Here is an 18,453-nt window from a genome sequence, read left to right as displayed (position 1 = left end):
GTAACAAGTGGAGCTGACAGAAGCCAAGGTACTATAGAACCACATTTAGTAAAGCATTTACATTCTGATGCCTTTGTAACACAGGAGAACATTGAAATCAGTACTTTTGATTTGTCTACCTGAATTGCGGTTTTTTACTTGCCTGACTAAATGATTGGCAATGGCCTTGCTGCAGTGGATACACCGGTTCCCGTGAGATCACTGAAGTTCAGCACTTTCGCGTGTGGTCTGCACTTGGATGGGTGACCATCCAGGCCGCCATGCGCTGTTTCGGGATCCAAATTGATAAATGAACAGCCGGCTGTCAGCAGAAATACCAATTGAGGATCCAAAGGATAATCGGGTTGCCACTAGTGCCTTCACCTTAACCTTTTAGGGTGATACGTTGTCCGAGAAGGTCAAAGTGATGGTCTACCTGTGTGATGTAAAGCCCTATGTCCCTCCCCCAATGTGGTGCTTAAGTGCTGGAAGTTTGGCCATATGTCTTCCCGCTGTACTTCTAGTGTCACATCCTGAGACTCTGGACGCACATCACATCCCAATACTTCATGTGCCCTGCCTTCCATCTGTGTCAACTGCGGAGGGCACCATTCGCCATGCTCACCTGACTGCAGGATCCTACAGAAAGAAAGGAAAATAATGGAGTACAAGACCCTGGACAGACTGACCTACACTGAGGCTAAAAGAAAATTTGAACACCTGCATCGTCTTACGCTGCCGCTACAACAGTTTTGGCACCATTAGCTCCGCCAACCCAGGTCGCCTCTCAGAGCCGGAAGACTACACCTGCCCCCTTGATGGTGGGGGGCTAATCCCTCCCTGTTGCTACTTTGGGAGCAACACACCCCCAACCATTGGGGACATCCGTTCCCACTTCTAAGCCGGAGAAGCGTAAGTTTTCTTTGGCTTCTCTCACTAGGAAGCGGTCCCTTGGGTCACTCCCTTCCCAGGTTTCTTATAGTAGGAAAGATGACACCCGCCAGGGGCTGAAGAGCCCAAAAGCAGCTGCTCATAGGGTTTCACACTCTTCCTCAGTCCCGGAGACTGAGCCAGAGAAGTCCTCCCAGCCAAGGAAACTCAAGGAGCAGCGCGATAAATCCAAAAAGAAAACCCCTAAAATCAAGGAAATTGCGGTGGCACCCACACCACCGCTACCTACAAGCTCTGTGGCTGAGGATCAGGTGGAGATTTTGGCGTCCACTGAGGACTTAGACCTCGCCAGACCCTCAGACACATTGAATATAGACTGCTCAGGCAATAAATCGGTGGCAGCAGGTGACTCTGAGGCGTAAACTGCCTCACTGAATGTTCCATGCCTTCCCAGTCTTACAATGTCGTCTTCCAGTGGAATTGCAGCGGTTTTTTCCACGACCTGGCTGAGCTACGGCAACTGTCAAGCTTTACACCTGCTATCTGCATTGCCCTCCAGGAAACCTGGTTCCCAGCAGTGCGATCTCCTGCCCTCCGTGGCTATAAGGGATATTACAGGAACCGTAGTGACTATAATTGAGTGTCAGGTGGAGTTTGTGTTTATGTCCTAAACTCGGTCTGTAGTGAAACTGTGCCCCTTCAAACCCTTCTTGAAACTGTGGCTGTCAGAATCAGGACGACGCAGGAAATAACTGTCTGCAATATATATCTTCCTCCAGATGGTGCAGTACCCCTGAATGTTTTAGCTTCACTGATTGACCAACTCCTTAACCTTTCTTCTTCTGGGAGATTTTAATGCCCATAACCCCTTGTGGGGTGGTACCATGTGTACTGGCTGAGGTAGAGATGTCAAAACTTTACTGTCACAATTCGACCTCAGCCTCTTAAATACTGGGGCCATCACACGTTTCAGTGTGGCTCATGGTAGTTACTCGGCCATTGATTTATCAATTTTTAGCCCAGAACTTCTCCCATCTATCCACTGGAGAGCACATGACGACCTGTGTGGTAGTGACCTGTTCCCCATCTTCCTGTCACTGCCCCGGCATCAGGCCCTCGGACGCCAGCTCAGATGGGCTTTAAACAAGGCGGACTGGGAAACTTTCATCTCTGCTGTCACTATTGAATCTCCCCCACACGGTAACATTTATGTGATGGTTGAGCGGGTGATTACAACAATTGTTTCTGTGGCAGAAAACATGATCCCTCGCTCTGTGGGGTGCCCGGGGCGTAAGGCAGTCCCTTGGTGGTCGCCAGAAGTTGCTGAAGCAAATAAGGAGCGTCGGCGATATCTACAGCGGCACTCTTCCCTGGAACACCTCATAGCCTTCAAACGGCTCCGTGCCCACGTTCGCCAACTTATCAAATGATGGAAGCAAGAGTGTTGGGAGAGATAAGTCTCTACCATTGGGTGCTATATGTCACCTTCCCAAGTCTCTTCGTGTACCAGACCCCAACAGGTGTTCCCGGTGTTGCCATAAATAGCATGTTATCTACCGACACAAACACGATTGCCGAGCACTTTGCTCGAGCCTCTGTGTTGGAGAATTACCCCCAGCCTTTCGCACACTCACAGTGGCTGGAAGGGAATGTCCCCTCATTCATTACATGTTGTAGTGAATCTTATAATGCCCCATTTACAGAGTGGGAGTTCCTCAGTGTCCTTGCACATTGCCCCGACACAGCCAGATGATTAAACATCTCTCATCTGACTACAAGCAACATCTTCTCGTCATCTTCAACCAGATCTGGTGCGAAGGCGTCTTTGCATCGCAATGGTGGGAGAGTGCCATCATTCCGGTGCTCAAACCTGGTAAAAACCCACTTCATGTGGATAGCTATCGGCCCATCAGCCTCACCAACGTTCTTTGTAAGCTGCTGGAATGTATGGTACGTCGGCGGTTGGGTTCGGTCCTGGAGTCACGTGGTTTGCTGGCTCTATGTCAGGGCGGCTTCCACCAGGGGCGCTCTACCACTGATAATCTTGTGTCCATCGAGTGTGCCACCCGAATAGCCTTTTCCAGACTGCAACATCTGATTACCGCCTTTTTTGACATACTTAAAGCATAAGACACGACTTGGCGACATCATATCCTTGCCACATTGTATGAGTGGGGTCTCCGGGGACCACTCCCGATTTATATCCAAAACTTCCTGTCACTCCATACTTTCCGTGTCCAAGTTGGTGACACCCATAGTTCCATCCATATCCAGGAGAATGGAGTCCCGCAGGGCTCTGTATTGAGGGTCTCTCTATTTTTAGTGGCCATTAACGGTCTAGCAGCAGCTGTTGGGTCCTCCGTCTCACCTTCTCTGTATGCAGATGACTTCTGCATTTCGTACTGCTGCTCCAGTACTTTTGTCGCTGAGCGGTGTCCCCAGGGAGCGATCCACAAGGCATAGTCATGGGCTCTAGCCCACGGCTTCGTCATTAGCCGCAGAGTCGTGTGTGACGCACTTCTGTCAGCATCGTACCATTCATCCGGAACCCACACTTCACCTTGATGATGATCCACTCACTGTAGTGGAGACACATCAATTCCTAGGACTGGTTTTCGATGCTCGATTGACTTGGCTCCCTCATCTTCGTCAGCTTAAGCAGAAGTGCTGGCAGCACCTCAATGCCCTCCTTTGCCTGAGCAACATCAAGCCCCCAGGGGCTCAGCATTCATTTGCTGAGTACGGGCTTGGCGACCCCAGGGTCCTGAGCTGGGGACTGATCGGCGCCGCCAGTCTCCTGTCACCGTAACCCCTGGACATGCTTCAGCGACCACCGTATGGCGCGGCGGTGGAATGTTGTGTGCTGCGGGGAATGGTAATCTTGGCTTGACCGCCTGGATTGCGAGGAAGGCCGACCTCTATAAAAACCCCTCAATCTTCCGGTGTGCTCCGCGCCTATGAGATGCATGGCTGTTGAGGTGGAACAGTCGCAAGCGGGCAACCTCTGGGTCACCTGCCGCACCCCAGTTGTATCAGGCTTACTCAGGCACGCGGGGCTCTGTCTGAGCGGACCTTTAGTTCCCTAGCTGCTTGTGGGACCGCAATGGACCCTTCGACCTCTACATTTCCCCCTACCAGTGGCTTGGGTGGGCCACTGGTAGGAAAACACACCCCATCAAAGAAGCGACTTCGTGCTGCGAGTCCTCCAGCGCCTAGTGTTGATCGAGATTTGTCAGACTGTCGTAATAGAGCACATGCTGATAATCAGAATGTGTTTTTGATTATTAAACGGAAGGAGGGTAGCTTTGAGAGGGTTTCTCCCTTTTACATCCACAAGGGTCTTGAGGGAATTGCAGGAACACTTAAATCTGTGAAGCGACTGCGCAATGGGGCTCTGTTAGTTGAGACATCTAGTTCCCATCAAGTTGCTTCTCTTCGGAAAGCAACCTGTCTCGGTAAGTACGCTATCGAGACCGAGCTTCACTCCACTTGAACTACAGTAAGGGTGTTGTGACATGTAGGGACTTGGCGGATATCCCCACAGACAAGTTAAAATCTGAATGGGCTGATGAAGGTATTGTTGACGTGCAGCATATTATGAAACAAGTCGATGGGGACCTAGTCAAATCCGACTCGTTTATTCTCACGTTCAGTTGCCCACGACTCCCAGAGCTTGTTAAAGCGGGGTTCTTACGTTTGCCAGTAAGGCCATATTTCCCCAACCCAATGCGCTGCTTTAAATGTCAGCGCTTTGGGCATACTACGTTGGGGTGCAATGGGATAGCCACTTGTGGTAAATGTGGTCAGCCTGCGCATGAAGGAGCTGATTGTTCATTGCCTGTGAAGTGCGTGAATTGCTCTGGGAGTCACCCTGTCTGGAGCCGGGTCTGCCCCATCTATCTCGACGAACGGAAGATACAGGAGATTAAAACATCTAAGCGCATCCCCTATGGTGAGGCCAAGAAGCTCTTTAAGGCCATGCAACCTCCTGTGTTTACTACATCTTTCGCTTCCGCTCTGAAAAAACCGGTACAAATGGCCACTGTTGCTATGCAAACGGAGGTTGCTAGTGTTAGCACTAATACCTGCGTTTGCCAGTGCACGTGTGCTGCTGCGGTTGTTTTGCAACCTGCGGCTCTCCCCGCAACGTCGGACAAGGCTGTGGTTGCTGACATTGGGGTACTTCCTCCCTCTCCCCATATGGGGCCTTCTGCCCAGGCGAGTAATGCTCCACCTGTTGACAAGGCTCTGCATTCTAAGCCCCCCAAGACAAAGACGCCGAAACTGAAGGTTTTGCCACCTGAGGAGACTAGTAAGGGTCGGTCCGATGACGAGGCCGTCGTACTGTCTGACGTCTCCAGTGGGTCGTCATGGGAGCTGATGGACATTGACGTCGACCGGGGGCGATCTTCTAGCCCCAGGAATAAATCTCCGGCCAGTACGGGCTCTCCTCCAAAGCACAGAGGCAGGGTGAGAGTTCAGCCCCCCTGATCACTGGCTCCCATATTACAGTGGAACCTGAATGGGTTCAGGACGCATGTGGCCGAATTACAGCTCCTTGTACGAGAGTGCCCTTTGTGCTTATGTCTCCAAGAGACACATTTTCGGGCCACTGATGCTCCTTCTTTACGGGGCTATACCGTCTATCGGAAAGATGATCTGACGGGGGAAAGGGCAAAGGGTGGTGCGGTTTTTGTTCGTGACATGCACTCCTCATCTGAGCTCCCTCTCGTTACAGACTTGCAAGCAGTTGCAGTTGACCTTCTTGTGGGTCAGAGGCTCACAGTCTGTTCACTTTACTTACCACCTCAGGATGCGATAAACTCTGCGGCTCTCGCAGACCTTATTAGCCAACTCCCCCGCCCATTTCTTCTTCTGGGGGACTTCAATTCTCATAATGTCTTATGGGGCTCTTCGACTACTTGCTCCAGGGGTCGCATTCTGGAAAGCCTCATGATGTCTGAAGAACTGTGCCTCCTCAACTCTGGTGCTCCCACTCATTTCTGTACTGCTTCTGGATCGTCAACAGCTATTGACCTTTCCTTTTGCTCTCCAGCACTAGCGGATTCTGCTGTGTGGGAGGTTGCTGCTGACCTCCATTCTAGTGACCACTTCCCTCTTTGGATTCGCCTCCTGGATGAGGCTATGGCATTACCAGTGCCGCCCCGGTGGCACCTCTGCCGAGCTGACTGGACACTTTTCAGCCAACTGGCTGTTTTGGAACACCGTGCCAGCGTCCACGAATGGGTAGACCATGTTACAGCCGTGATCTCCCATGCTGCTGAATTGTCAATTCCACGGTCATCCGGTCATCCCAAGAGGCGTCCTGTCCCTTGGTGGACCACTGAGTGCCGTTCAGCCATCCGAGCCCGCCATGCAGCTCTGCGCCGCTTCAAGTGCCGTCCCTCAGCTGACAATCTTACGGCCTTTCGGGTGGCAAGGGCCAAAGCGCGGCGCGTGATTAAAGAGAGCAAACGACGGTCATGGCATTCGTTCTTGAACTCCATCTCCCGCTCCACTAATTCTACGAAAGTATGGGAAGCCATCAGGAGGATTTCCGGGAAACGCAGCCAACTACCTGTCACGGCATTGCTGCATCAGGGAAGTCTTCTCACGGCGCCGAGAGACATTGCCCAGACACTGGCCATGCATTTTGCGGCATCTACCGCCACTATTACCTGTGATCCAGATTTCTGCCGCTACCCCACTGCCATCGACAGGGGTCCCTTGGACTTCCGGTCTCCAAATTCTGAGCCCTACAACTGCCCCTTCACAATGTGGGAACTGGATTCGGCGCTGTCTGTGGCTCATGATACTGCACCTGGTCATGATCAAATCCGGTACAGCATGCTGCAGCACTTGTTGCTGCCTGCCAAGGTAGTTCTCCTCAATTGTTTTAATATGATATGGTTATCCGGCACGTACCCTGACTCGTGGCGGGAGGCGATTTTGATTCCCCTGCTCAAACCGGGGAAGGACCGAACGCATCCCAGTAGTTATCGGAGTATTGCTTTGACGAGCTGTGTCGGGAAGACGTTGGAACGCATGGTCAACCGTCGCCTGGTTTGGCTGCTCGAGACCAGGCAGCTCCTTAGCCCTTCTCAGTGTGGCTTTCGGAGATGTCGTTCAACTATAGACAACTTGACCCTGCTTGAAGCGGCCATCCAGCATGCCTTCCTGCGTAACCAGCATTGTCTAGGTGTATTCTTTGACATTCATAAGGCGTATGACACTACTTGGCGCCGCCATATCCTCAATCAACTCCATGAGTGGGGCTTTCGTGGCCGTCTCCCCATCTTCATTCTGTCCTTTCTTTCCCAGCGCCTCTTTCGATATAGGGTTAGTAATGTGCTATCGGATTTGTATGTGCAGGAGAATGGTGTTCCTCAGGGAAGCGTTTTAAGTGTCACCCTCTTTGCCGTCGCCATTAACAGTATCACGTCCACTATCCGGAGTCCTGCCCAATGCTCCTTGTTTGTGGACGATTTTGCTGTTTTCTGTTCTTCCTCTAGTCTTGTCACTGCTAGTCGGCAGTTGCAGCTTACGATACAGCGATTAGAGGCATGGACTGCGAATACGGGTTTTACCTTTTCTGCAGACAAATGTGTGTGTGTTCATTTTAATCGTTCTCAACGTCTTTTTACCTCCCCTGAATTGCGTCTGAGGGACACCATTCTTCCTTTTAGCGACACTGTGCGGTTCCTGGGCCTCACTTTTGATTCCAAACTGTCTTGGTTGCCTCACCTTAAAGACCTCAAGGTGCGGGCCCTGAAGGCACTGAATATTTTGAAGTGTCTGAGCCATCGGTCCTGGGGAGTAGATCGGGCGTGTCTGCTGCAGTTTTATAGGGCTTTCGTCCGATCGTGTCTTGACTATGGTTGCACCGTGTATGGGTCAGCAAGGCCTTCGTATCTGAAGATACTTGACGCAGCACACCATGAGGGTATCAGGCTGGCCACTGGTGCCTTCCGTACCAGTCCCATCCCCAGCCTGTGTGCTGAGGCAGGGGAACCGCCGCTCCTCATGGTGCGACGGGTGCCTGTCCTACCTCCCCTACCGTTGTCCGACCGCCTATGGAACGTCTCTTTTTCCAGTCGTCCCAGGGCAACAAGACCATTTGGGATTCGTGCCAAGCATTTGCTTGAGTCCCTTGGTGTGGAGCGTGTGGCCCCCCAACGACAAGGTTTTACTCGCCTGCCTCCCTGGTTGCTCCAGAGGCCAAGCGTCCTTTTAGACTTGTCGGAGTACCTGAGGAGCTGCACTCCTGCGTTTGTTTTTACCTCCTTATTTTATGATATTTTAAACCAGCATCCCGACCATGTACCAGTATTTACGGATGGCTCTAAACAGGGGGACTCTGTTGGTTGTGCTGTTGTTTTCCCTGATCGATTCGTCAAGTTACGGCTTCCTGCGGCGTTTACCATCTTTGATGCCGAATTGTTTGCGATCTTGCGGGCATTGGAGCAGATGAGATGTGTTCCCAGTCATAAGTTCCTCATCTGTTCTGACTCCCTGAGTGCCCTTCAGACCATGCAACACTTGCACCCAGCGGATACGGTCGTCCAGAACATCCATGATGCCCTACTCCACCTGCAGCGGCAGGGGAAGGTTGTTTCCTTCTGCTGGGTGCCGGGGCATATGGGCATTAGGGGAAACGAACTGGCGGATGTGGCTGCCAAAGATGCATGTTCCCTCCCTCACGTTGTTGACTGTGCCGTCCCTCTCCATGCTGTTACCTCCCTCCTGCGTTTTCGCGTTCTGCGTCAGTGGGAAGAGGAGTGGCTGGCAGTCGGTGAAAATAAGCTGCGTCTGGTCAAGGCCACCATGCGGCCATGGCGTACGTCCTACCAGTCATGCAGGCGGTATGAGGTTCTCCTCACTTGCCTCCGCATCGGGCACAGTCCCTTCACACATGGTTTTTTACTCCGGCGGGAGGATCCCCCCAATCTGCAGTGCTTGTGGCGTCCAGATTACTGTCCGCCACATTTTACTTGACTGTCTTTTATTCTCTGACCAGAGGGCGGTGGTTTCTTTGCCACCGGATTTGCCCTCTATTTTGAAAGACGACGCAACGTCTGTGGTTAAAGTTTTATGGTTTTGTGTCCTGTCCAATTTGTTGCCACAGATTTTAGGGAGAGGGTTTTAATGTGCTGCTGGATGACTGGCTCACCCAGATTTTAGGTAAGAGGTCCGCCAGTCACGAATACCTCCTTGTTTCCCTTCGGTTTCTGTCCTCCCTTCCTTGTGTTTCCTTTCCTTTCTTAGTGCATTCCTTCTCCTGTTGTTTTGCCTCTGTATGTGAGGATTTGGAACTGCATCAGGTCTGTGTCTTTTAGCTGTTCCCCTTGTTCGCTGTTCGTCTTAGTCCCTTCACTGCATGTGTTCCTGTTTTTATGCGTTTGGGCGCTGATGACCCCGCTGTTTAGCGCCCGTAAACCTCAAACACACACACACACACACACACACACACACACACACACACACACACACACACACACAGCAACATCAATTGGGGTGCAGATCGCTCCACGCTGCTGCAGCTCTACAGATTCCTTGTCCAATCCTGAATTGACTATGGGAGTGTGGTTTATGGTTTGGCACCGCGTTCAGCATTGCATTTACTCAACCCTATGCGCCACTGTGGGGTTCGATTAGCGACAGGAACTTTTGGGACGAGTCCGGTGACCAGCGTACCTGCATTGTGTCTCTCCACTGCAGATCATACATGCACAACTGCTCACCAGTTATGCAGCACACATTCATAGTTCCCTGGAGCATGCGAATTACCATCTTCTTTTCCCACCCACGGCTGTCCATCACCCACATCAGCGGCTCAGATCGGGGCTAACGATTGCGGTTCGCGTGTGGTCCCTTCTCTCCGAACTGGAGTCCTTCCCTTTACCACCTCTTCTTGTGGTCCATTCACGTATGCCTCCATGGTGTACGCCTTGGCCACAGCTTTGTCTGGACCTTTTGCATTCCTCTCGATTCTTGACATCTTCCTGGGCTCTGAAGTGGTTTACACCGACGGCTCAATGGCTGATGGTCACGTAGGCTTTGCATATGTTCATGGAGGACATATTGAGCAGCACTCCTTGCCAGTTGAGTGCAGTGTTTTGACTGCAGAGCTGGCGGCCATATCTCGTGCTCTTGAGTACGTCTGCTCATGCCCTGGCGAGTCAGTTCTCCTGTGTACTGACTCATTGAGCAGCCTACAAGCTGTCAACCAGTGCTACCCTTGCCACTCTCTGGTAGCGTCCATTCAGGAGTCCATCTATGCCCTGGAACAGTCCCCCATTCCGTTGTGTTTGTGTGTACCCCAGGACACGTCGGAATCTGCGGCAAAAAACTTGGCAACAGGCTGGCCAAACAGGTGACGTGGAAACTGCTTCTGGAGATAGGCATCTCCGAAGCTGACCTGCATTCTGTCTTACACCGCAGGGTTTTCTGGCTTTAGGAGACGGAATGGCATAACAGCATGCACAACAAACTGTATGTCATTAAGGAGACTATGAATGTGTCGCAGTCTTTCATGCAGGCCTCTCGCAGGGAATCAGTTGTCCTCTGCTGGCTCCACATTGGCCACACGTGGCTAACGCATGGTTACCTACTCCGTTGCAAGGACCCAACTCAGTGTCACTGTGGCTCCCACATGACAAGTCATCCACCTCTTGCTGGACTGCCCACTTTTAGCTGCTCTGCAGCACACGTTTAACTTTCCCAGCACCCTGCCTTCGGTGTTGGGTGACAATGCCTCCACAGCAGCTTTAGTTTTAAGTTTTATCTGTGAGTGTGGGTTTTATACTTCTTTGTAGGTTTTAGCGCATGTCCTTTGTCCGTCTGTGTCCTCCACCCTAGTGCTTTTAGGGTGGAGGTTCTAATGTGTTGCAGAGTGGCTGGCTTTCTCTTTTTATTCTCGTGGTTGGCCAGCCACTGTAATCTGCTTTCATGTTTTACTCTCTTCTGTTTCTAGCGCCTCTGTGTTGTTTTCTTTTCCTGTTTTGTTCCTTTTTAGTGTTCGTTGCCTTCCCTTCGTTCTTGTGGCTTTTCGTTTCTTTCCGTTTTGTGTTATATGTTTTGTTGGTTTTATTCTCACACTTGTGGCATTGTTTTATTAGGAACAAGGGACCGATGACATCGTAGTTTGGTCCCTTATCCCGCCTTCCAACCAGTCAGTCAGTCTGTGCATGTAACACGGCATAAAATGTATCCTTATGATTGTACTTGACTGTACTGGTGGACACAGCTTGGCTTCTGCTCCACATGAAATGAAATCCAATGACTCTCAAGCAAACTTGGAAGAATACGTGGTGTAATGTTCACATAAGATGAAAACAGTATAGACTATATTTCTCAACATACATACTTTACTTAAAATATCCATATAGTATTACTGTATCTTCTCTATATTATACTGAGTAACAACATTGCATGATAGTACACTCACTGTGAAATCTAAGAGAGTGAGTTCTTGTCTCTCTTTATGTCTATCTTAGGTTAATATGTGCTTTATCGTATGCAACATTTAAATTAATGGATGTTTCTGTCTTGTGCATTACAGGTTGAATTCCCAGAAGCACGAATATATGAGGAAACTTTGAACATTTTATTGTATGAGAACCGTACAGGACCTGATCAAGAGCTAATGCAGGCTACATCCACAAGAGGAGCAGTTGCAGGAATGTCCTCCTACACAAGTGATGAAGAAGAAGAAAGGTCGGGTCTAGCAAGACTTCGCTCAAATAAGCAGAATATCATCTAGCGGTAGCTACCAGCTTGTCACCACAAGAAGGGTCGCAGGCTGCATTAACCCATGAAACTGTCATACACGAGCTTGAGAAAATGCTTGATTATGCAGATAATGCAATGTGTCTAATATTTCAGTAACTTATTACTAATTTCATTGTTGCTGAAATGTCATTACAGGTATTATGTATGTGTCTGGTGTCTAAAAATTATCATATGGACGATGAGCTGACTATTGAAGTTTACAAATCAAGATACTATTTAAACTGTAATCCTTTATTCACATCCTTAGGTATATTTAAGAGACTGTAATTAGTTGCTCATATCTATACTACCCTGTGACTGTGTGGAACATTACCTGTGAATGGTCTTCCAATTATAGTATGACTTTGTACCCCTGACTGAAAAGTATTCTCCTGTACCCCGTTTTAAGGGTCCTTGACCATATTGATTTGCTCATGGAACCAGAATTGAATGCATTTATTCTGTTGTTGATGATGTGCACATAGGAAGATGTTTGTAATTTTAATATACATTACTTATAACCAAATTGTTGTGAAGCAGTCAGCTGTTTGAAATTGCTTTGTGTTTGTATGCTGTAAGTGTCAGTTTTGTGCCTAAACTTTGTTACTCATGGCTGCATTAAAACAATTATTATTAAGTGTTCTCAGTTGTATGTTTTCATTGCTGTGCTGTGTGTATATATACATATAGTGTGTGTGTGTGTGTGTGTGTGTGTGTGTGTGTGTGTGTGTGTGTGAGAGAGAGAGAGAGAGAGAGAGAGAGAGAATATATATATGACGACTTCCTTCATGTACAATATGGAAATATCATGACGTTTAATCATATTGGTACAAAATGTTATACCAGGTGAGTGGAAGAGAAGAGTGTATTTGAGCAGAGCCACAGTATTTTTCTTTTACCTGTAACTATTTTCTTCTCTAAAAGTTTGCTAAGTTTATACATCCAAACTATTTCAAAACTGCCACCTTTCAGTAAGAATAACCACCTATAGTATGAATATATCATCATTCCCATAAGCATGCAGTATTTTGCAAAGGACTATGTACAATAGTGCTGAGATTGAACTGAATTTTAGTGACAAATCAAAAGCAAGTTGCAGATACTTCTTTCTGGGCACTGCTTTTCAATTAATTTTGCAAAGGAATGTCATTCTCCCACTGCATCTTTTGTATTTCCATTATGCTTTGACATACTCTTTCTTGACAAAGCGGGAGTGTAAAAATGTGACCATTGCCAGGGGCTATTAACATTTGTTGTTAGTCAATATTTTCTGATGGTACATTACCTGGTACTGATTGTGAAAAGCTGGAGTGTAATCGTGAACCCACCATTAATTTCTGTAGGACTCCATCTTTTCACAAAAATACGTGTAAAGTGATAATGGTTTTCTCACAAATTGAAGATCATATGCAATGCTGAAATAGGGAATGCACAGGGTTATTAATTTTCAGTTTTACATCAGCCCACACCATATGCAGATTTTGTTAGCGGGTGTAGAGATGTGGTAGAATCAATGATCAGTGAAAATTTAATAAAATAGGATGACAATGCTCCTGGCTACTGTCTTAAAATCACATTGTTTAGCCTGACAAAAGCAAAGTATGCACTGTTGTGCTGTTAGGTTTTGGGCTGAAACTTCTGCAAATGGAAAGCTGGTATTAGCCTTCTGCAGTCCAAAATACACAATTTGGTCAGACTATGGAAGTAGTGGATTAGGTTCACTCGTAAAGTTTCATCCACAACTACCACTTGTTACTAGAGGGGTAAGTATTGGTACATTCATGTACTGAATTTGGGTGGTGGTGAGAGCATTCTCTGTAATTGTACATTGAAGTTCTTTGAAGTATACTTTAAATAATGAGTTATTTGAGTAGTATGCAATGACTTGTAGATACATAACACTTGCAGTCTTGTCTTTAATTCTGCTGAACTATTCTTGAAGTTTCTTGTAGGAACCTGCCAAAGATATGAATTGAATTAGGGAGTGCCACACAAAATGTGTGCATCAAACAACAGTATCAGAAAGTATTGTTGGTGGAAAAAGATTACTGTAAACTGCTGGACTTGGGTAAACCAGCAGCAGCTACAGTAATATAATACATACTGTGCAGTGAAATTGAGCAATAAACTTTTAAAAAAGTCACAAGTGTCTAGTAAGTATTCTGATTTGTGTGTGTGTGGCAGGGGGGGGGGGGGGGGGGATGGGATGGGATGGGATGATATAGAACCCTTAGTCATTTTCCCTCTGTTAGCTTAATAGAACCATAAACGTGATATTTTCAGGTTGTCTAGTCCATGCATAACTTAACACACTGACTGCCACATGCTTAGTGACATATTCCACCCTCAGGCCAGCAGCAGCCACACGGCACTCAGTATCTTAAGTGTAGTTTACACAAAAATAGCAACAACAATTTGATTCCTTTCAAACTTTATCAATCTCACAATGTTATTTTCTGCATCATTACAATTCTTTATTTTATCATATTTAATGAACTTATTTAGTAACTTTTCTGCAAAAACATTTGCTGTGATTAAATTATTGACGATCTTGTTTTATTAGAGCCAGACGAGCAAATGAAAATAGAATTTCTGGTTTATGAAACTCTTAGGTAGTTATATGTGGAGGCATGTCTCAAGTTTACAGGTTTACATATGCCGGAGAAGCTGTCAGATACTTGAATGTGTCATAGCAAAGGACTCTCCCTCTTAAAGGTGAGCAGAATACTACAAGTAATTACAAAATCTAAATCTTTTGAAGAAAGGTCAAAGTATGTGCAAAATCATTAATGAAACGCTTCAAAATGTTATGCTTTTCTTATAACTGAGAAAGAAATGGAATCTGAGAAACTCACTGTTTCCAGTATAAAACTCTCAGCACAAATAATGAATGACTTGAATTCAGAGACTCATTCATAGATTTTGCGAAAACAATGGGTTGAGAGAAAAATATGCAAGGCCCCAAAAGCATTGAAAGTCATCCAGAGTATCAGTACTAACAAGCCAATATTCAGTAATGGAGAAATCGAGGATGGAGGATAATGCATGTGAGAGGGTACATAACTCAGCAAACAGGAGACACACCATGCAGTGGTAAAATATAACAAATGTGACATTCACTTTGGTAATGCATTCCTGCTCATCATTTCATGTAGTTACTTATCCTCATATACAAGCACTATGAAAATTCATGTCAGTTGAGAGCTGTCACTTGAAATACATACAAAACAGCGAGGCAGAGGATCAGTGCATCTCACACAGACATCGCACAACAATGTGACATGTTGACTGGCCAGACCAGGTGTGAGGCTCTGCAGTGGCCTTGGAGCAGTTAAAATGTTAATCATGTTTGGTAGATATGAGGATTGTACAGAAAGTAAGGAACGATTGGTCGTGAAATGGAAACCAGTCAAAATTCAATGAAGTTTTGCACATGTGTGTTGGCAGTCTAGTACACCCGTTGATTGCATTATGTCATTCTTTTTAGTTATGAGCACACACAGAGCACATAAAGATAGCTAGAATAATAGTGTCTCCTGCCAAGTACGAGGGCCTGGTGAGAAATTTCGCCTGAAGCTATGCAGACAACGCAACTGTCGTGCACTTTCAAGACAATTCTCAGCCACATTCTGCAGGGGAAATGATGCTCCTGCATAGTCTTCAATTGGAAATGTTTGATTACCCAAAATACAGCCTGTAATTGTCTCCTGAGTTTCATCTCTACTCACATGAACCTCTGGCTATGAAGTCAACATTTTCGCACAGACAAGGAGCTGTAGGCCAGTGTAGAGAATTGGCGGGAAGCACTGACGGCTGCCTTCTATGATGAGGGTAGTGGAAAGTTGGTACAATGCTACAACAAACATCTAAGTTCGATCGGTGACTATGGAGATAAGTAGCTGGAAGTTTTAGCTAACTGTTGCAAATAAAACAGTTTTGATTTTCACTGTGGTTTCCATTTCGCAACGTATCGTTCCTTACTTTCCGAATAGCCCTTTTACTTTCAAGATCATCATCATTCGAGGTTGTGGAACAAGTGAATACACACATTAACCAAAGACAAGGAACTCTTAGAAATTTAATCCTTATACTCTATTAACAGGAAATTATCATACTACTTAGTGCTTGTAATGTTTAGTATAGATAAATTTACTGTAAATTGAAAACTGCCACATTGAAAAAAGCTACTGCCTAATGAGTTTCATTGTAAAGCTACCATTTTCGGAGTAGGTATTAAAATCCATGGAGAAGAAATGAAAACTTTGAGGTTTGCCGATGACATTGTAATTCTGTCAGAGACAGCAGAGGACTTGCAAGAGCAGTTGAACGGAATGGACAGTATCTTGAAAGGAGGGTATAAGATGAACATCATCAACAAAAGCAAAACGAGGATAATGGAATGTAGTTGAATTAAGTCGGGTGATGCTGAGGGAATTAGATTAGGAAATGAGACAATGTAGTAAAGGAGTTTTGCTATTTGGGGAGCAAAATAACTGATGATGATCGAAGTAGAGAGGATATAAAATGTAGACTGGCAATGGCAAGGAAAGTGTTTCTGAAGAAGAGAAATTTGTTAACAGAGTATAGATTTAAGTGTCAGGAAGTCGTTTCTGAAAGTATTTGTATGGAGTGTAGCCATGTATGGAAGTGAAGCATGGACGATAAATAGTTTAGACAAGAAGAGAATAGAAGCTTTCGAAATGTGGTGCTACAGAACAATGCTGAAGATTAGATGGGTAGATCACATAACTAATGAGGAGTTATTGAACAGAATTGGGGAGAAGAGGAGTTTGTGGCACAACTTGACTAGAAGAAAGGATCGGTTGGTAGGACATGTTCTGAGGCATCAAGGGATCACCAATTTGGTACTGGAGGGCAGCGTGGAGGGTAAAAATCGTAGAGGGGGACCAAGAAATGAATACACTAAGCAGATTCAGAAGGATGTAGGTTGCAGTAGGTACTGGGAGATTAAAAAGCTTGCACAGGATAGAGTAGCATGGAGAGCTGCATCAAACCAGTCTCAGGACTGAAGACAACAACAACAACAACAGCAGCAGCTTTACAATGAACACTTAATTGCCATGTAGCTGACAGAATTTCAGTCCCTGCATCTAGATATTCAGATAATTTGTAGAAAGACAATGCAGTATTTTTTAATTGGTAGTGATTAACAATTTCTTGCTTTGTTATGTGGGAGTTAGTTGGCCATCATACAACTAGAGTGCAGTGTAGACTCCATTCTGAACCCTGAAGAAGGAAACAAAAGTTTACAAGAAAATTGTGTACATCAGAGTTTACTCAAAACTGATTTATTTTGTCAGCAACAAAAACTATTGAGGAGGAAATGTATTGAGTACTGGTTACAAGAACTCCAAAACCCTTAAAAAGGCTTCTGGAGGAATTTCAGTTACTTGCACAATACTGTTACTGTTTGATTCTGCTAAACAGTTTACTTTAAGAATACCATTTGAGAAGATAATTCCACAAGACAATGGTAAGTAAAAATATGTGAAAGAAAGAAACAGTTGTCTTTGGGTCAACACTTGGGAGGGGTCTTTAATAGCATAACATGCTGAAAGGAGCTTGTTGATTAGTTTCTCCACACGTTGACTCAATTTTAACTTCTAATCCAGCTGGAGCCCAAGAAAGTTTGCAGTGTGTTTCTTTCAGTATATGATCATTAATATCTACTAGTGGTGCGAAAAGGTCATACGTGCCTGCTGAAAGTGCGTAATGTAGGTCTTTGTGAGAATAAGACACAAACTTAACTTTGATGACACTTGAACAGACCTACAAGTAGTACGGCTGTGTGTGTTGAATTTGGACCCAATGCTGTACACTACATGTTGTTCTGGCCACACTGAAGAATGGTGACTAAGCTAGACCACTGGAGCCAATGGTGGGCAGTTGGCAAGTTGTGATTTTCTAGAGACCATGGCAGTATAACAAACTGACTTGATGCATGCATTACAGAATTCTAGAATGTGGTGCAAAAGGCAGCAAAATGAAAGACTAGACAATTCCAATTTAAAAATTATTTATTCCACATGTTTATAAATGAATGCATACTTTTATTACATAATATGCCTGCACTAACTTAACAGCCATTAATTTCATATCAAAATTATTCATAATAATCTGGGAGAATGGTTTCATTTTCTGGGATAAAAGTGCAAAATTCTATATGAATTTTTAATGAGACATTCAGGTCTGAAATCAGATTAAGTTCATTATAAAAAGCCATTAGATGCAGGGAAACAAATTTATAAATAATAGTTTCTAATAAAGCAAGATTTAGGGATTACTGGATCATCTAGACCTTACTGTACAGTGTCATACTGGGCCAACTGAAATATGCAATTCCAACTCAATTTTGGCAAAGTTTGTTACAATTTTTGTTGTAATGTATGCTATACAGGGAAGTGTTTCTGAAAACATACTTTCCAAATTTGTCAATATAATAAAACATTTCTAGTGAGATACAGTGTGAGAACATAACATTACAAAAAAATTGGCATCCTATAGATTTCACTTTACAAAATCTCACATTCAAGAAGTGGTATCTTTAAAAGTTGTAATTAGTTTTAATTTCATTTATACAATTTATAACAAATGCCACATGTATTCACCAAAATTTCATATGACATATGGAAAATGGTAATTTATTATTCATCACACAAATAGTTTTCAAAATATGTAATTATCTTCAACAGAAACACTTTCTCTTGATGTTAAATGTTAATTCTGCAACTTGTAAACAAACATTGCAATTTACATTTTGAAATTTCTAAATTTTATTTGAAGATTTTATAA

At 45.4% G+C, this 18,453-nt stretch overlaps 1 protein-coding gene across 1 annotated transcript in view; it reads left to right on the top strand.

The window, feature by feature from the left end:
• LOC126465089 (BTB/POZ domain-containing adapter for CUL3-mediated RhoA degradation protein 3) overlaps positions 1 to 12,282 on the top strand; it is a 120,534-nt gene extending 108,252 nt beyond the window's left edge. Inside the window, exon 5 of the mRNA XM_050096279.1 lies at positions 11,432 to 12,282. Within this exon, the coding sequence (XP_049952236.1) occupies positions 11,432 to 11,632 (201 nt within the window). The 3' untranslated portion in view covers positions 11,633 to 12,282. The remainder of the gene's footprint in view (positions 1 to 11,431) is intronic.
• Positions 12,283 to 18,453: the final 6,171 nt, after the last annotated feature.

The sequence above is a fragment of the Schistocerca serialis genome, chromosome 1 (genome assembly GCF_023864345.2).
Source record: "Schistocerca serialis cubense isolate TAMUIC-IGC-003099 chromosome 1, iqSchSeri2.2, whole genome shotgun sequence".
NCBI classification, from domain to species: domain Eukaryota; kingdom Metazoa; phylum Arthropoda; class Insecta; order Orthoptera; family Acrididae; genus Schistocerca; species Schistocerca serialis.
The sequence above is the reverse complement of the archived record's forward strand: the minus strand, read 5'-3'. Positions and strand labels throughout refer to the sequence as shown.